The sequence below is a fragment of the Oncorhynchus tshawytscha genome, linkage group LG11 (genome assembly GCF_018296145.1).
Source record: "Oncorhynchus tshawytscha isolate Ot180627B linkage group LG11, Otsh_v2.0, whole genome shotgun sequence".
NCBI classification, from domain to species: Eukaryota; Metazoa; Chordata; class Actinopteri; order Salmoniformes; family Salmonidae; genus Oncorhynchus; species Oncorhynchus tshawytscha.
Window position 1 is genome coordinate 7,550,893 of NC_056439.1, and position 20,575 is coordinate 7,571,467.

Here is a 20,575-nt window from a genome sequence, read left to right on the forward strand (position 1 = left end):
CCCTTTACCTCTCTCTCTGTCCCTCTACCTCTTTGTCTGTCCCTCTACCTCACTGTCTGTCCCTCTACCTCTCTGTCTACCTCTCTGTCTGTACCTCTACCTCTCTCTCACACACTCTCTGCCTCTTTCACACACGTACATGTACACATACCCACCAGAGGAGGCTGGTGGGAGGAGCTATAGGAGGACGGGCTCATTGTAATGGCTGGAATGGAATTAATGGAACGGAGTCAAGCGTTGCTTTCCGTATGTTGGGTGTGTTTGAGACCATTCCATTAATTTAATTCCCGCCATTACAATTTGCGCATCCTCCTATAGCTCCTCCCACCAGCCTCCTCTGACACCCACACATGAAAGGGCTCTACGCTGACTTTTTTTTTTTTTACAAAGAGCATGTGTGTGCCTAAGATGAAAAATGTAAGCGCTCACAAAGTAATTTGGGAGCACAATGAAAAATATAGGAGGTAATGAAGCCAGAATTCCCCCCAAAATGTTGGCGCACTGGTGCTCCTAAATTAAAGCTCCAGGTCGCAGCAAAAATATTTAGGTGCATATGCAAGTAAACGGTTGCACTGTAGAGCACTGCACGACATGGCAAACGAGTCACACGTTTCCCTCCAAGTCATTGACTCTTTCGTTCCATCCACCTAAATAATGTCAACCTTTGGTTCTGTCTGCCTGTCTCTGTCTGTCAGTCCATGTCCATGGTAGTGTGTGTGTGTGGGGGCACGTAGCTGAGGCCCCTGAATACCTCCGATGGTTCATTAAGAACGAGCTGGAGCTCAGCCATGATCCGTACACTGATCGACAGGACCTGGAGAGAGAATGGTCATGGTCATAGGGCAACTTTATCCGTACCTCTGCCAAGACCTGACCAGGGAAACCTGCAGGCCCTAGTTATTGGCTAAAACTACACTCGTAGGAAAAAGGTTTCTATGTAGTACCAAAAATGGTTCTATCACTTCATATAGCAACCCTTAAGGTTCTATATAGAACCCTTTTGTAGGGTTCTTTAATCAGAACTCTAGGGGTTCTATATAGTAAGTGTAGGGCACAGGTTTGTTCCTGGTCAGGTTACTTGGTCTGGAAAACTGTGGTACTGGCTGGTATGTCACTATCAGCAGGGTTAAATTGGTGGGGGGTGATAAGAATAGAAAAACAGGGAGAGAGACTGTTGTGGAAAACAGGAAAGATCTAGAGAGGGAGAGAGTGGGATATTGTCCTCAGTTAAACTTAGAATGTGACCAACTGGAAATAGGGTGTCAAAGTGTGTGTGTGTTTTGCTTCTTCCTGTTTTTTTGTGAATTTTTTTGCAGTTAATTGTTAAAAAGAGAGAACTGCCCAATTGTGCATTTAATTGTTAAAAGAGAGAGCATCAGAAGCATCAGAAGCCCAAGCATCAGAAGCCCAAGCATCAGAAGAATATATATTTTATGAAGGAGTGGTAATTCCCACCTTTTCCCTATTTTCATATTTCTATTGAACAAATAGTGAAGGGATGACGGATGGGAACGATACACAGAGTTATTATTTATATAAATGATTTATATAACTTGTTTACATCGATGCTGTCTTTATAGGTTCCAGGTGTAATGCACATCTTTAAATAGAGGTTAGCACAATGGTGTTGGATATCACTCTTTAAGCTCAGCTTGGCACAGTGTGGAGTGACATAGTTTGCATCCGAAATGGCACCATATTCCCTACGTAGTGGTCAAAAGTAGTGCACTATATAGTGAATAGGGTGCTACTTCAAATCGTAACACACATCTGTAAAGAGAAGTGCAAACAGTGCTGTTGCTCTGAGTCTGTACGTTTATATACAATGTACAAAAAAAGCTAAATCACATCAATTTGATTTAAGCCCCCATAGAGAAATTGTGTCACAATTTCTGGTATGTATTTAAGCTCAGTGTGGTGACACAGTACGTGTTGTCACTATATTTAACTTGAAATAATTTACCGCTCTGTGCAGCGAACATTCATGTCAGCTCGCGAGATCAGGCGATGTTTTCCAAAGGGGCAGAGAGTGGTGACAACACACAGCCTGACGTGATGTACGTTGTTATCTGTGCGTCTTTATATCTGCGTAGGCTGGCACTGGCAGAGTGTCGTTGGCACAACACAGGGGGAAATACTCACAGCTGTTTGCAGGTTAAGGAGGACACTGCTTCTACTGTGCCACCTGCACAATTCCACGCACACACACATTCACAGCAACCACAACAAAAAATGCATTTTTGGCACGCAGACGCTCAGTACTTGCACAACGTCCTCCAAAAAGACAAGGGAGAGAATGAGTGAGGAAAATAGGAAGGCAACTACAAGACCTCTTGTATGGCATTTGTAAATGCATAACCCCATATGTCCACATTTTCTACCGTTTCCAAGTTAAAACTGTTTGTTTTGCAAAAGTGCCAGCAACCAAAAAATGTCTAAAATCAACCTTCTACTTGTGTAGCAATATTATATGCCAAGTCAGAGGCTGTGAATACAAAGCAAGGCTATTCCCCCTGCCTCAGGCTAGCATGTGTCTCCTAAAGCAGCAGAGTAACTGACCTAACACATGTTGCAAAGCTGCATATTAGGACCCTCTCCACAAAGATGGAACAGCTCATATCGCCACCTGGTGTTACTTTCATAGAATTGCATCTTGAGCACTTCCACTGCCTTCCGGAAGTATTCACACCCCTTTACTTTTCCCAAATGTTGCTGTGTTACAGCCTGAATTTAAAATGGATTACATTTAGATGTTCTGTCACACACCATACCCCGTAATGTCAAAGTGGAATTTTGTTTGTAGAATTTTATTTATTTTTTTGGGTTAAAAAAAAAAGTCAAACTGAAATGTCTTGAGTCAATAAGTATTCAAGCCATTGTTATGGCGAGCCTAAATAAGTTCAGGAGTAAAAATGTGCTTAACAAGTCACCTAATAAGTTAATAATAATGTTCAATAATAGTGGTTAATATGATTTTTTTTGAATGACTACCCCATCTCTCTACCTCGCACATAGAATTATCTGTAAGGTCGCACAGATTCAACCACAAATATCAGGGAGGTTTTTCAATGCCTCGCAAAGAACGACACCGATTGGTAGAATTGTATTAAAATTAAAAATAAAAATGTAAAGCAGACACTGAATATCCATTTGAGCATGGTGAAGTTATGAATTACACTTTAGATGGTGTATCAATACACCCAGTCACGACAACGATGCAGGTGTCCACCCTAACAGTTGCCGGAGAGGAAGGAAACTGCTCAGGGATTTTCACCATGAGGTCAATGGTGACTTTTAAAACAGTTACAGAGTTTAATGGCAGTGATAGGAGAAAACTGAGGATGGATCAACAACATTGTGGTTACTCCACAATACTAACCTAAATTAGAGTGAAAAGAAGGAAGCCTGTAAAGAATAACAATATTCCTAAACATGCCCACTTGTTTGCAACAAGGAAATTACATTTTTGTCCTGAATACAAAGTGTTATGTTTGGGGCAAATCCAACACAACACATTGTATATTTATCATATATTTTCAAGTGTGGTGGTGGCTACATCATGTTGTGGGTATGCTTGTCACCGTCAAGGACTAGGGAGTTTTGTCTTTCGGGGAAAAAATTAACGGAATACAGCTATAAGCGCAGGCAAAATCCTAAAGGAAAACCTAGTTCAGCTTTCCAACAGACACTGGGAGATGAATTCACCTTTCAGCAGGACAATAACCTAAAACACAAGGCCAAATATACACTGGAGTTGCTTACCAAGAAGACGTTGAATGTTCTTGAGTGGCCTAGTTACAGTTTTGACTTAAATCGGCATGAAAATCTATGGAAAGACATGAAAATGATCAAAGACTCCAGCCACCCAAGTCATAGATTGTTCTCTCTGCTAACGCACGGCAAGCGGTACCAGAGCGCCAAGTCTAGGACCAAAAGGCTTCTTAACAGCTTCTACCCCCCAAGCCATAAGACTCCTGAACAGCTAATCAAAGGGCTACCCAGACCCCTCTTTTACGCTGTTGCTACTCTGTTTATTATCTATGCATAGTCACTTTAACTCTACCTCTATATTACCTCGACTAACCAGTGCACCCGCACATTAATTATTTGTTACTTTTATTTTCTATTTTTTACTTAAACATTTCTTAACTTCTTAAAGCTTTGTTGGTTAAGGTCTTGTACGTAAGCATTTCACTGTAAGGTGATTGTCATTATTGACAATTATCACATGCACCTGTTGTATTTGGAAGCATGCGATAAACACAATTTGATTTGACTTGAAATGGCTGTCTGGCTATGATCAACAATCAACTTGACAGAGCTTGAATATTTTGTTTTTGTAAGAATAATGGGCAAATATTGTACAATCCAGGTGTGCAAAGCTCTTAGAGCCTTACCCAGAAAGACTCAGAGCTCTAATCGCTGCCAAAAATGCTTCTACAAAGTATTGACTCAGGGGTGTGAATAGATATGTACATTTGATATTTCTGCGTTTCATTTTCCATCAATTTGCAAAAAAGAATTGCTGGATTCAGTTAATACAGTCACTGCTCACCTGTGATCTTTGTCCGACTTCCTCTCCCTCCCTCTTTTCTATCTCCCACTCTCGCTGTTTCCCATCTCACTACCTCTCTGCCCCCCCTTCTCTCTGTCTCCTAGTTGCCCAACATGTTTGGGAACGTGCGCTCCACTATCCTGTCTCTAATGATCGGCTCCTACGCCTCTTCAGCCGTCACCTTCCCTGGAGTCAAGGTAGGAGAGTTACTCCTCAGTTCCCTCTGGGAGTTTAGGTCAGTGTTTGTTACCTCGAGCACCTTGTGACAAATGTTGATTGGTTTGTTGATTGATTGAGGATTCACAGAAAGGCATCACTTGATGGCTTTACTTGATATCGTGATATATTATAGTTGCATTTTCTAACCTCCCTTCCTCTGTTTCTTCCCTCCAGCTGATCTATGATCTAGGTGTGTCCTTCAGGGTGATCATGTGGGTGTGGTCGGGGCTAGCCGGTCTCGTCTTCCTCAACTGCTTCCTCAATTGGCCGGGGGAGTCTTTCCCCGCACCGGAGGACATCAGCTACACGTCAGTATTCATGACAACGTTACTATCATAAACACAACATTGCATGACATAACTCTAACGTTATAGACTGTTACAGTAACCCAAAAATCGTTGAGGGAGTCTCTCTCTCCCTCTTCTCCCTCCCCCTTGCTCCCACAGTAATGAGGTGAAGCTGAGTGGCATGGTGATGGATGACAAGGTGACGGGGGACAGATTCTACAGTCATGTGACCACGGTGGAAGAGAAGATGGCTGCGAAGCAGCAGGAACCAGATCCCTCGTCAGAGCAGCTCCCAACTGGAGAACAGACACAGGGTGAGGAATAGCATGGGATCAACAACAAAAACGGTTCGAACCGGTCAGAACTAGACATAACTGCTTAGAACCGGATAGTTAAATGGAACTGGTCAGAACCGGTCAGAGCTGGTCTTCCAGGGCTTCACTCACCAACCAGAATAAATGGACGGTATTGAGTTCAACCCTACTTTAATCTGTTCAACTTTTTAATAAAAATGTGTTTAACAAATTGAAAAAGTAACTTATAGCCTAGTGTCATGATCTCATGTTTAATTCTTACCCCCGCCCATCCCCTACAATCGCCCGACAGGTGGCCCTCCTTTCCGTAGTTCAGTCTGCTCGCCCATCTTCCTGTGGAGTCTCATCACCATGGCGATGACCCAGCTACGCATCATCTTCTTTATGGGCGCCATGAACAAGATGCTGGAGTTCCTGGTTACCCACGGCGACCCACACCGTAAGGACCAATCACTTGTGAAGGCTTTTAAGTCGTGGGCACTGCCCCATTTGCCTTGTGAAAGCAGACTGATTTCGTAGTAGCTCACATTCGGTTTCACTTTGAGTGATGTTAAACAAAACATGAACGCAGCGGTTAGTCTGCCATTTCTTTATTCTGTCACATATCTTCATCTTTATTTTTTGTCAAGTATATTGAGATGACAAAATAAAACTTGACTTGAATATGGCACCGGATGGTCACAGTTGTCGGAGAATGGCATCTGGGATTTGTTATGATGGGTGTGAAGTGGGTGTGAATTTGTGACTTTCTGTGTGTTTTTTTGTTTGTTTTCAGCCTCTAAGGAGCTATTGAAGGAGGCAGAGCAACAAGGTGAGAGGATGAAACAGAGAAAGATCCTGGTTTGGTATTGGAAGCTGGTGTGTGCGTTGAGGGGTGTGTTTGTGCGTGCGTGCGTGCGTTCGGGCGTGTGAGAGAAAGAGAGTGTGTGTGTGTGTGTGTGGTAATGCATAGTGACTGTGTATGTGCACATGTATGTACGTGTGTGTGTGTTTTCTGACCGTGTGTCTCCTCTCCTTAGTGGGTTTCTACTCGTCAGTGTTTGGCTCTCTGCAGCTGCTCTGCCTGCTCACCTGTCCTCTGATTGGCTACATCATGGACTGGAGGATGAAGGAGTGCGATGTAGACCAGAGGTGTGCATGTGTGCGTGCACATTCGTGTGTGACAGAATGAAACGGAGAGAGAACGGAACAAAGAGAGAGAGAGAGAACATAGAAACTTCGGTTATAAACCACCCATCTCATCCATCATACTGATTGGACAGTGTTTACACTTACAGCCCACCACGAAAATCTCTGGGCCCTAGGTATTTTACATGCATGTGCCTATTGGTGCCTGGGATGCATTAATACAAAACCACCACTAGATGGTGACAAAAGCTGTTCATCCCTTTGGAGAGATGGACAGCAGTTGACTAAAATTGGTCACTCAGCTTTCTTTATTTTTTAAATCTTTATTTAACTAGGTAAGTCAGTTAAGAACAAATTCTTATTTAGAATGACGGCCTACACCGGCCAAACCTGGACGACCCTGGGAAAATTGCACGCCACCCTATGGGTCTTCCAATCACGGTCGGTTGTGATACAGCCTGGATTCAAACCAGGGTGTCTGTAGTGACGCTTCTAGCACTGAGATGATGTGCCTTAGACCACTGCGCCACTCTCTTTAAGGGAGAAATAATTCAGAAGGGACCAAGCATGGCATGCTGAGAGAGCCCGGGTTGTGTTCATTAGACATCTAACGAAAGAAAACGGACTAAAATGCACATTTTCGCTTTCCTTTGTAATTTAATTTTTTTTTTTTACATGTCTTCTGTGGCGTTCCCTAATAAACTCAACCCTTGGTATTTTCCTGATGCTTACATTTTTTTAAATGTTTTTTTTTCATCCCTGACCTCTTCTTTCCAGCCAACCTGAACCCCCGAAGAGAGACAGGAAGATCCAGAAACTGACAAACGCCATCCGTGCTTTCATCATCACCAACATTCTACTGGTCACCTTCGGAGTCATCCAGATGATAGACAACCTGCCTGTACAGGTAAAAAGACAGCCACATGACCCTACCGCACACAGCTTACCTGGGGTGCGTTCAACAGGACACAGCGTTGTGGAAATATAGAAATATATGGGGGGCCTCCCGAGTGGCGCAGTGGTCTAAGGCTGTGCCACTAGAGATAATGGTACGAGTCCAGCGCTCAGTCGCTGCCGGCCGCGACCAGGACACCCATGGGGCGGTGCACAATCAGCCCAGCGTCGCCCGGGTTAGGGGATGTTCTTGTTCTATCGCGCTATTGGGACTCCTGTGGCAGACCAGGCGCAATGCACGCTGACACGGTTGCCAGGAGGACGGTGTTTCCTCCGGCACATTGGTGCGGCTGGCTTCCGGGTTAAGCGGTGTCAAGAAACAGTGCGGCTTGGCAGGGTTGTTTCGAAGGATGCACGGCTCTCGACCTTTACCTCTCCCGAGTCCGTACGGGAGTTGCAGCGATGAGACAAGACTAACTACCTATTAGATACCACGAAATTGGGGAGAAACAGGGGTAAACGTTTTTTATTTTTTTAAAATATATATAGACAAATATGCCTCTCTCTGAAATGTAAAAAAGGAATCATGTCAGCTCTATTTGTGATATTTTTGATCTGCCACGTTCCACAACATTTCCCTACCGAACGTGGCCCAATACAGGTAGGAACACAGTCACATGACCATGCCTACCATATCTACCCATATACAGGTAAATAAACAAAATGCTGATAACTCACCTTGCAACAAGAACCCTGGCTACATGTCAGTGTTCATTTTGGCACTCTTATTTAAATTTAGTCTGGCCTTAGTCATTTTTACAAAATATATTTCAGTCTTAGTCACTGTCAAGTTGGTATGATGGATCGGGAGACAGGCGCAGGAATGCGTAATAGTTGTTTTTTTATTAAGCCCAAGTTACGGCGTGCCGTGTAAAGGCACGGGGACGAAGACCACACAAACATGTAACAAAACACAGGGTAGAAACCCAAAAGAAAAGAGCGGAGGAGTACCTCGAATAAATAACACAGGCGCACAATGATTAACACACGGGATGAGACCCGTAATCATCTGCGCCATCCACAAGGGCACGAAAGCCCACAACACACAGCACAGGTACTCACACACACCAACGGACATTGTAACAATAATCGACAGCCCAATGGAAACCAAAGGGCACACATATACAAGTACTACTCAGTGGGAACAGGGGAGGGTAATGAAAGTTCCGGAGGGATCCGTGACAGTCACATTTGTTATTTGAATAATGATTTAGTCTAGTCATTGTCAAAATGATGAAAACTGTGGGTTGTGTTTGTCAACTAAACGCCCTTTCATTTGAGTTGCGTCACATTTGTATAGCCTCATTAACCGATAGTAAACATGAATCACTGACTTCCATGTGCACAAACATACATTGCCTTGTCCTATGAACATATTTTACTGCATAACATCCTACATCCTGACAAACATATATATAAGAATTATCTGGCCATGTAAATGTCCTATTCAGCCTACATAAATATTGCACATGACATACAAAACAAACAGATACACACTTTCACAGGGAGAGAGAGAGTAGCACCAGATGGTGGAGCAAAGTATTGTATTGGCAAAGTAGTACGGGTTGCACCTCCGCCACTCGGTCGCGTCATTGCCATTGTTTTCAACGTTCCGCTGCCACATTGGTGTCTGAAAGTATAACGGGGGTAGTGGTGCTTAAAGTACTTAAGTAAAAATACTTTAAAATACTACTTAATTAGTTTTGGGGGGTATCTGTACTTTACTTTACTATTTTTTATTTACTTCACGACATTCCTAAAGAAAATAATGTACTTTTTACTCCATATATTTTCCCCTGACACCCAAAGGTAAAATTAAATTATGAATGCTTGGCAGGACAGGAAAATGGTCCGATTCACGTACTCATCAAGAGAACATCCCTGGTCATCCCTACTGCCCATGATTTGGTGGACTCACTAAACACACATGATTCGTTTTTTAAATGACGTCTGAGTGTTGGGAGTGTGCCCCTAGCTATCCGTGAATTTAAAAATAAAAAATAAATGGGGCTGTCTGGTTTGCTTAATATAAGGAAATTGAAATTATTTATACTTTTACTTTGACTTTTGATACTTAAGTACATTTTAGAAATTACATTTGCTTTTGAAACTTAAATATATTTATAACCAAATACTTTTAGACTCAAGTAGTATTTTAGACTCAAGTAGTATTTTACTGGGTGACTTTCACTTTTACTTGAGTCACTTTCTATTAAGGTATCTTAACTTTTACTCAGGCATTACAATGTTGTACTTTCTCCACCACTGAATGGAAGCTAATGCCAGTTTCACCCGGGGATGTAATCAAGTCACTAAACCTTGAGTCCGAATCAAGTCCCAAGTCCCCTGTGCTCGAGTCCTGGTCCAAGTGCTCAGGTCTGAGTCACTGGGTCCACATGACCTAAAAATAAAGTTATTTACCCAGTCAGATATACCCTTACAAAAAATATTGAACATTTGAAACTGCAGTAAAAGTGCAGTAACTGCAGTCGACTGGTATTCTGGATGCAGTAATTGCAGAATAACTGCAGTTAAAATATACTACACTGTAAAACTGCATCTACACTGCAAAATTACTGTAGTAAAAAAACAACGTTATTTTGGACACAGTATTTGCAACATATAGTTAGACTGCACTTTAACTGCTGCAGTTATACTGTATTGTACTGCACTCTGTCTGCAATCTTTTTTCGTTAGGGTAGTGCAGTGGCAAGAGGAATTTAGTTCATTTCTTTCTGTGCCACCAAATGTTTGCATGTTTCGTCACAAAATTATTTTGAACGTTCGTTTTGGACTGATGCCCGATTGAGCATTCTACTTAATGCATCGTCAATGAGCACTGATGAAGACTGCATTACAGTGGCTTGGAAATACAATGAAGATTGAGAGGAGGCCACCGGATTTGAGCTAGATAACGTTAGCATTGCTAGCTATTTTTGACAAACGTTGCTAGCTAGCTAATTACAACATTGCCATCTCTCTAAAACAGGCCTGGGTAATTATTTTCCATGGAGGGCCACATTAGAATAGTTTTTTTGCCATCGTGGGCCAGAATCATATTACAGGATTATACATCATGTGTATGACTGCGCTGACAGATATATCTACTGTAAATCACGTTCAGATATGCTACTTATTTTTCTTTTTTAACACGCACAGAAATGAACCACATCCATGTTCTCCTTTTGGTAGTTATTTTCATTATTAAACATGCAACGAACTACACAGAGGGAACAGTACACTGCATTCAGCACCACGGACAGAACTCTTGTTAACGCGTATGCACAAAAACATAATGTAACGAAACAGGCAGGGAGCAGGTCTCGAACCCTCGACCTTCTAGCCCGAAGTCCAGCGCGCTATCAACTGTGCAGCAAAAGCATGCTCAAGCGGCAGAGTCGATATCCGCGATTATAAACCCAGGGACGTTACAGTAAGAAAGAGCGAGACCTCAACATTACATTTAAACTAGTCAATCAGTGTGACGAGTGAAGGGTCTGATGGGCATTGACTAGAGCATTGAAATCAGGTATAGTTTCTGACGTCGCTATGTGCAGGACTGCTGAGAGGTGAGAGTCATTAAGAGATGTTCTGTGCCTTGACTTGTTTTATTTCATCACTGTAAATGTCTGTTCACATACATAGGTTGACCCAAACAGTACAAACATCTTCTGATCATGACTCCTAATCTTTGGAAAGTTTTTTTCATCAAGAGATGACATTGTTTTGAATAGTTATCCAATCACTGTGTCAGACTGAAGATCGATAAGCTCAAGTTGCAGGTCAGTGGGAGCGTTAACCACCTTGTAGTTATGAATTCAGTGAGGGCCATGATGTCCACGGTGAAGACAAAATCAGCCAACCATTCTTTATCTTGCAGTTGAGGGAAATCCACATATTTTCATTTAATTTGCAAAAACTCAGCAATCTCCGACTTCAGATCCCACTCCCTTTTAAGCACCTTCCCCAAACTCAGTCATCTCACGTTTGTGTGGTAGGGGAGATCTGCATGACCCGACTCTGTCTCTTTCAACAGTGAGACCAATTGCCTGTTGTTTAAAGATTTTGCTCTTATCAAGTTTACCACTTTGGTGACTGTATCCACAACAGGTCTCATTTTCAGAACACATTTACAGAGCACCTCCTGATGAATAATGCAATGCAGGAAAATCATTTTCTGATCTGGGTTCAGCTCAGTTACTTGATATTGTATCCTTTTCAAAAGACCAACTTTTTTTCCTGTGAAGTTGGGGCACCCGTCAGTGGTCACACTGGATAACTTTTCAAAACTCAGTCCCAGCTTTGCCACACACTTATTAACCTCCTCCATTAAATCGTTCCCCGTGGCTGTGGTCTTCATTGCCTGCACTGAAGCAAGCGCCTCTGTCATTTCAAAGTCTGGGGTTATGCCTCGTAAAGAATATCAACAACTGCGCCGTGTCACGTGCATCACTGCTCTCATCCAGGGTCAAGGAGAAATAGAAGAAATCCTGTACCTTGTCTTTCAACTGTTGTTCCATATTTCTTTGAAATCATTGAAAAACTATTTTCTGTGCTATTTCTATCTAGCTACTATTTGTAACTGTGACGTGTGGGTCAGCCTGCCAGTCACTGTCTGTCCTCGTGCAGTAGTTATTTATACGTGCCTTCAAAATAAATGTCGCGCAAGCGGTGGGAGTTAAATCATTACACAAAGGCAAGTATTCATTGGGCTTTTAATTTGAATAACAAATACGTTTTTCAAAACTTTACTATCGCAAATTCTTTCTGTGATCGAAGCATGATTCCTCGGGCCGTATTGAATCAGGTCGCGGGCCGCATACTGTCCCCGGGCCAACCTTTGCCCAGGCCTGGTCTAAAGTAAATTTGACGACATGATAATGCTGGCAAAGTTGTTTCCTACTAAATAGTTGAACATTTCCATGCACAGTAGTGTAATTTAGACGAAACAGTAGTTAGCCTCTGTCCAGAATGACTGGGCTTATCACCACTTTAGGGTACCACTATGTCGCCGCCGGTAAAGGGCGCCTTGAGAACATTCATAACAATGGCATGACGCGCCCAAGTGACGGAGATGCAACCTATGAATGAATAGGCTGCTGTAATGCTACCAGGGTCATGTTCAGTTGCAAAACGTTCTCAAACGTTTCAGATATAAATTCCATCAACAGATGAGATGTTAGTTCTTATTCAAAGTGTCAGAGAGGCGTGTTTGTCCCGACATAGCATTTATATCTGAACGTCCCAAAAACGTTGCGTCCTACTGAACGCGCCCCCAGGTTGTTAATTATAGCTAGCAAATGAGGTAACATGACTGAACAAGGTGTAGTCTTAACAAATGGTTAACGGTAAGGTCCGCATGTGGCCTAGTTTTAGTACGGCTCGCGATATGCTTGATTAATGTAAAATGCGGCCCGCCAATGCAAGATAGAAAGAAAGAAAAAAGTAGCGCCGGTATTATGCGTCATACACTATATATCCAAAAGTATATGGACACCCCTTCAAATTAACGGATTCGGCTATTTCAGCCATAGACGACAGGTGTGTAAAATCGAGCACACAGCCATGCAATCTCCATAGATGAACATTGGCAGTAAAATGGCCTTACTGGAGAGCTCAGTGACTTTCCAACAAGTCAGTTCTCAAATTGTGGTTATTGTGAAGTGGAAATGTCTAGGAGCAACACTGGCAGGCCACATAAGCTCACAGAACGGAACCGTTGAGTACTGAAGCCCATAGCGCATAAAAATCATCTGTCCTGGGTTGCAACACTCACTACCGAGTTCCAAACTGCTTCTTGAAGCAACTTCAGCACAAGAACTGTTCGTCGGGAGCTTCATGAAATGGGTTTTCATGGCCGAGCAGCTGCACACAAGCCTAAGATCACCATGTGCAATGCCAAGCGTCGGCTGGAGTGGTGTAAAGCTCACCCCCATCAGACTCTGGAGCAGTGGAAACACCTTCTCTGAAGTGATGAATCACATTTCCCCATCTGGCAGTCAGACGGACAAATCTGGGTTTGGTGGATGAAAGAGGAACGCTACCTGCCCGAATGCATAGTGCCAACTGTAAAGTTTGGTGGAGGAGGAATAATGGTCTGTGGCTGTTTTTCATGGTTCGGGCTAGGCCTCTTAGTTCCAGCGTAGGGAAATCCTAACACTACAGCATAAAATTACATTCTAGATGATTCTGTGCTTCCAACTTTGTGGCAACAGTTTGGGGAAGGCCCTTTCCTGTTTCAGAATGACAATGCCCCCGTGCACAAAGTGATATTCATACAGAAGTGGTTTGTTGAGATCAGTGTGGAAGAACTCGACTGGCCTACACATAGCCCTGACCTCAACCCCATCAAACACCTTTGGGATGAATTGGAACGCCGACTGCGAGCCAGGCGTTATTGCCCGACCTCACCAATGCTCTTGTGGCTGAATGGAAGCAAGTCCCAGCAGCAATGTTCCAGCATCTAGTGGACAGCCTTCCCAGAAGAGTGGATGCTGTTGTTGCAGCAAAGGGGGACCAACTCCATATTAATGCCTATTATTTTGGAATGAGATGTTCGACGAGCACGTGTCCACATACTTTTGGTCATGTAGTCTATCTTTTGAACGATAAGGGCTAGAATCAAGCCATTTTCTCTGAGGAAAAGATTGAGACTTGGCTACATTGACTACAGAACCGGGCTCTGAAATACAGTGGGGAAAGTGGACAGTTAAGTGAGACTACAAATTCAAAGGCTTTTCTATACTTGTCTATAGTCAAGGGAGATAAAAACATAGCTAGACTGTTGTTTTACTATTCATCTCAATGCTGCTATTGTTTTTCATTTCATAAAGCAGCTTGTGTTTCTTAACCAGCCAAAGGGTAGCTAACTAGAAGGCTGGTGGTGACTGGTTAGCTATGGGGATACAAGAGAGTCGCCAGTGTGATGTGTATAATCGGAGGCTGAGCCTGAATGGAGCCTGTCTTCCCACACTCATCGCTTGCTCCCCCTCAGCTCACCAGCTGATGTAGGTTGTGTTTGCTGGGTGTGATGTATCCTTCCCACTGCTTAACAAAACCGCGCTGCACATCTGTGCTGCTAATATTTAAAAAAGCTCTCAATTTTGTTGTGTATATGTTTAGTTTGTATATGTTTAGTGTTTAGTATATGTTTAGGGCCACAATGGAACTTTTTTGTGTCGTCCTTGGTGATTTTAAACTGCAGCAGTATCCACGTGTGTGGTTGTATTGTGATTTTAAATGGCCAAATAAAATGAACAATTTCTCTCCCTCTCCATCCCCCTATCCTTTTATTTTCCTAATACCCCCCTTTCTCTCTCCTTCGCCTTCTCTTTCCCTCCCTCCCAGATAATTTCCTTCATCGTCCACACCATGGTCAGGGGTTTCGTCCACTCCTGTGCCGGAGGACTCTATGCTGCCGTGTAAGTACATTACAACGTCAACTAAACACATTGTTGGACGCTTGCTTTCCAGAACATTACACCCATGCTATGATCGTCTCAGTAAGATCCGTAGGTGTGTGTGTGTCAGATAGCTTTGGGAATTGTTTGTTACACAATTTGGAAAACACTATATTACATATCAATAGCAGTGAAAGGTTAAATTATTGGATACAATTCACAAATTGCTACAAACACAAAAAAAATCAAAAATATGTATTATCTTAACCAAACACAGGTAAGGTACTGTCAGTTTTGATTGGGGAGGTAACCATTACATCCCGCCCCTTCCAGATATCCGTCCAATCACTTTGGGACATTGACGGGTATGCAGTCGATGATCAGCGCGCTATTCGCTCTCCTCCAGCAGCCTCTCTTCGTCATCATGGTGGGACACCTGGGAGGAGACCCCTACTGGGTGAGGCTACACACACACGCACACACAAACACGTACACAGAGCATACACACACACAGATCACATACATGCATGCATGCATGCAGACCCACACAGCACACACGATGACATTAGTGCTTTGCCATTGTACTACTGAGATTGTAAGGCAAATTAATACAAATGGATTCATGTGAATAGGCAGAAACAGACAATTGAGGCAATAAGATTCATTAGAAAGGTATGTCTCAAACACGTTAGTTCTCTGACTAACTCTATCTTCCGATCAACAGATCAACCTGAGTCTGCTCATTGCCTCATTGGCTGGATTCCTGTTGCCCGGATACCTGATCTATCACCGTAGGAACCTGATGCGAGAGAAGGTGGAGGAGTGTGAGAGGGAGGCCGCTAACCAATCAGAAAGAGAGACACAAACCTTACGGCAACCAGAAAATGGCCATACCAAAAACCATACTAATGGGCATCTCAGCAATTAAGCTTAAGAATCTTGACCAAACTAACTGTCAAATCTCATAGTCGTTAATTGTAAAATATCATTATAGACCATCGTCATGACAATGACAAATGATGGTTGTCATTTTCGACAAGGACAGTGATGACGATATTGTGCACTGGAGTTTGGACATGTCGCCCTTAAGCTCTTTTTAATTTGACATCAACATACACATTCAATATACTCATTTTTGTTTAAGGTATGACATGCCAAAGGAATCTTAAAATATGCATTTAACTAATATTTATTTTCGTTAAAAACATAATTTCATGCCTAAACGTGAAATAGAAAATCTCAATGGAAATTGAGGTTTGGCAATTCAATAATTAAGCAATAATATTTAAGCTGACCAAAAATTCCATGAAGGTTATTGGTACCATTTCAGGTCACCCTTCCACCAACCAGAAGCACAGCTCTCAGTATTCTGTAGTAGACAGGAAGTGGATTTATTTCGCTATCAGATTGGCTGGTGTAACATTGAACTACCTCCCCCACCCAACTCTCACCACCCCACAGTCACTTCATTAATTTAGGCCTAGCAGCCAGTCTGGTAGTAAATATTTTATTGGTCATTGTTTGTTTGTCTTTCTGTCTTTTCCGGTTCACTCCCTGTATCTATACTTGTCTTTATTGTGTCTTTACATCTAGCGGAGAATACAGATTAGGAGGAGACATGGTGGAGAAGGGGAACCGCAGTTTCCCCATACATGTGCCCAGACCACCAGCCCATGGGGCCTGCACATCCCTATTAATTTGACTATCAATCTGCACCTGCAATCTTTCCCTGTGTCCCCTTCTTTATCTCCATGTCAGACCTGTCATTGTAAGTCCACTAAGTACTATGCCCACTTGGTCAAGTCTGAGGCTATGTCCGAAATGGCACCCTATTCCCTATATAGTGCACTACTTTTGACCAGAGCCCATGGGGTACAATTTCAGACACACCCTGGGTCACTACCTCTATTTCCCTGTGTTCATCCCAGAGTTAATATTTAAATGACTCCGTGCATCACAATGTGTCCACCTGAAATGTGTGTTGGTCCCAAATGGTACCCTATTCCCTATTGTGTGCACTACTTTTGACCAGGGCTCATAGGGTCTGTTTGTTTGGTCAGACTTTGATGGTCCCTCTGTTTTTGCGTTATTTGATCTTTAGGGTCTGCGTCCCAAATGGCACCCTATTTCCAATATAGTGCACTACTTTTGACCAGAACCCTATGGGCCCTGGTCAAAGGCAGTATACTACATAGGAAATAGGGTGCCATGTGAGACAGAACCTAGGTTTTGAGATGACATCATCCATTGTTATTTCCGCCAATCATAGCTAAGTTCAGGACAGTGGTACGGTATGCGAGGTGTTGTGCAGGCACAGCCTAGTTTGCAGCAACATTGATGGAATTTTGTTTTTAGATAATCATGTCATTGAACTTGTTGCGTATGATAAAATTGCAACGGGAAATGTCTGTGTAGTTCAAGAGAAATGCCAATCAGTACCCATCACCGAAACCTTTCAAGGTGAGCTGTTACAAAGGAGCTCTTACAAAGAGCTGTAGATTAATTTAAAAGAAAAGTATTTATATAAATGTGGGCAAGAAAGAGCACTTGTCAGAAGCTGATTCAATCTGGTCAAACAGCCCACCAACCAACCATCTTGAAATGTTAAACCGTCTTTACAGTTAACAGTACTGTACGAGATAATATAGATGTACAGATGTGTTGCTCAAATCAACTCCAAAAGCTGGTTGAATCTGATCAACCAACCGTCTTCGGTATTCAAAAACAATACATTATTTACAGCTAACAGCCCTCTATGAGGTCAAATAAAACAGTATTTTACAGTTCATAGTATTGTATTTGGTCAAATAAAAGTGTTGCTAGTTAACAGTACTGTATGAGGTCAAATATAACAAACAGTATTACTAGTAATGAATGAGGTAAGGTGGATGCACCTGAACCCTGATATCACTGTCCCCATGACAACGACAGTAGAACCACCTCATTGGAGCAGGGCTTCATTTAGCAGGTGCATTGGAGCTACTAGGCTATTTATTTAGTGTGCATCCCACTAAATTCCTCTGTAGGGTATGGGGTGCCATTTGTGATGGAGACCGCGTGTGTGACTTAGTAGCGCTTGAATCTGAAAGAGAATACTGTAATGTATGTATGTAATGATATGTAATAAATTGAATGTGTGTGCTTTATTGTATGTGCCTGGGAAGCAAGTATTTTTGTGGTAGCCTGGTCTCAGATCTGTTTGTGCTTTCCACAACTATATTGCAAGACAAACATGGCATGTTTGAAAAGGAGTTGACACGATTGCACAAACAGACTGGCACTCTGGCTACTTTTGTGCCAAGTAATGGTATGTGTAGTACCTATAGTGTCCGAATTGCACTATGAGAATGTAAAGCCATAGTTTTGCTATATATATATATATTGAATGTTTTCTCATCTTTTTAAGACTTGAGAGTTTGCTTTGCCATTTATTTTATTTGAGCATCAGAAGAAGAAAAAAAGTTGGTTCCTCCACATCACAGTTGCTCTCCAAAACTATGCCTCTCAAGAGTAGGAGTGGTGATCTAGGACCAGTTTAGCCTTTTAGATCAGAATGAATTAGATAACATGGACAGGGGGGGGCTGATCCTAGATCAGTACTCCTACTCTGAGATGCTTTATGATTACATGCCTAGAACATGGGGCAACTTTCACATACTGTACTTCCACCTCTGTGTTGGAGAACATTCATTATTATCACTGATCTTATTACATTTGTAATAATAAGATCATATTATGCGGGCAATGTGGTGAAGAGAATGTAAGAGGATCCAAAACAATGTATTATAAATATGCTTTGAATAGAAAATGTCGTATTTAAAGACACGCTCCGGAACTTTGCATTTTTTTCATCCTCCCGCTTAGGGTTGGATGTGTCCATGTGTAGTTCATACATGCCTAATTACTGTCTTACTTCATTAGCCACGAAATCCCAACTGTTTTCTGGAAGCTGTGTGGCGCCATTTCCCCCCCCACGCCAGCCCCTCGCCATTTGAGTGACAGCTAGCAGGATGCAAACACAGCAGAGCGAGAGAGAGAGAGAGAGAGAGCAATGACATGGTGCACATATTTGCACATATGTGATGTAACAGTAGTACTTAATTTCCGGGGACCACTTTTGGCTCGTGGTCATTACTTTCAGAACTACTGGCTAAAAAAGTTTACAAAGTACCGGAGAATCTCTTTAAGTGGTTTTACTGATGTTCTGGGGCACTTCTCTTTGTGAAGTAATAAATGAACAGATTTCAACTTGCGAGCCTGCATTTTATTGGTTTCTAGTGAACACGACCCAAGTGTGGGTCATTAGGTCATCCCCTGGCTGAGGGATTACGGAACGGTGGACTTGACAGACCAACTCTACAGAACCCAAACATAACAAACTGGTGAGTAACCTTCTCAAACTGTAATAAGACACATGGGAACTTTGTTTTTCTACCTGTAAGGATAAGGGTGTAACATAAGGCTACAACAACAGGGCAAAGTGAAGTGTCTTTTAGTTAGCAAGAAGTGGCAAGGAGTCTTCTAGTAGAAACTGAGCTAAGATCAGTTGTGTGTTTCCTCCACAATCGTTTTTAAGGAAGGGATTGCTGTTGAGTAAACTGATCCTATATCTGTGTATAAGGGCAACTTGTTGTAGCCTACCTGGAAGTGGGAAGCAAACTGCAGATACCTTTTCTTTGCAATATTGTGACTTACACTGAAATAGAAGGATGCAGGAGATCAGGAGTTGTAAACCAGTCCATTTATTCTTAACCACCTTCCCAGTCTCAATTGCTACTGCATAAAGAGTCAGCTTGTAGATTGGATTCATTATTTCTTATATTTTATTTGGTGTCAGGGTTGCGGAGAGTGTAATGCAAAGACACATTGTCTATGAAACCACGCGACACTCAAAGAGATGGGATATGGTTGTTAGTCAGTTTCACTCTCTTCAGAGATGTTCCTTAGTATTTGATACAGGCTTTGCCATCTCCACCTCGGCCCATAAACTCTCCTGAAGGCGGAGGCCTTCCTGTGGGTTCTGGCCCTTCACCCTCTACTCCAAGTCTTATTCCGTCAATTTATTGAATAAACGGCCAAGTTCCATGCATGAATTGAGCCTAACAATGACTTTTGTATTGTTGTGTAACGTAATAAATTGTCCTCCAATACATGGCAACATGCTGTTATTATAAGCAGCAAGAGCTACAATAATTCAAATTGGGCTATGAAGAGTAGATTCATGTCCCTGAAAAATGGCATTGCAAGCTGAGCTATGAAATACATTTCTGAAATATGCCCCTGAAGGTCTTGTCACAGTACATCCACTTTGAAGTAAGCGTTTTTACTGTTGTAAGCCCCCAATGAAGCGGCTTGCATCCCAGTTAGCAATGAGCACTCGGGAGCCCGGCATCCCTCCATAGTGGTCGATCGCGGTGTGCCAGCTTTTTTCCCCCAAACCGACTCACAGAGCACTTGCGATAGGCCGTTTGGGTCACGCTGCTACTCCCGCTGACACACCGTTTTCCTTACACAACCCAGTCGCCCTTCTCCAGACCGGCAACACGACAGCTGCCAGTCGGAGCCAGTGGCATACCTACTCTCTGTCGCCACTTATTTTATACATATTTATATTATTTAAAATACATTGAATAGCATGTCCATTTGAAAAAGGTTTGTTGAAAAGTGCAGTAAAGAATTGTGTGTGTGTGCAAAATATATCCAATAACGAGGGGCAGT

At 42.6% G+C, this 20,575-nt stretch overlaps 1 protein-coding gene across 1 annotated transcript in view; it reads left to right on the forward strand.

Annotated features, from left to right (window-relative positions):
- slc43a1b (solute carrier family 43 member 1b) overlaps nt 1-19,105 on the forward strand; it is a 44,453-nt gene extending 25,348 nt beyond the window's left edge. The window contains exons 6-15 of the mRNA XM_024436662.2: nt 4,660-4,752; nt 4,949-5,082; nt 5,221-5,375; nt 5,668-5,814; nt 6,151-6,186; nt 6,395-6,506; nt 7,281-7,410; nt 14,805-14,878; nt 15,191-15,314; nt 15,582-19,105. Coding sequence (XP_024292430.2) covers nt 4,660-4,752; nt 4,949-5,082; nt 5,221-5,375; nt 5,668-5,814; nt 6,151-6,186; nt 6,395-6,506; nt 7,281-7,410; nt 14,805-14,878; nt 15,191-15,314; nt 15,582-15,785 — 1,209 coding nt within the window. The 3' untranslated portion in view covers nt 15,786-19,105. The remainder of the gene's footprint in view (nt 1-4,659; nt 4,753-4,948; nt 5,083-5,220; nt 5,376-5,667; nt 5,815-6,150; nt 6,187-6,394; nt 6,507-7,280; nt 7,411-14,804; nt 14,879-15,190; nt 15,315-15,581) is intronic.
- The last annotated feature ends 1,470 nt before the right edge of the window (nt 19,106-20,575 follow it).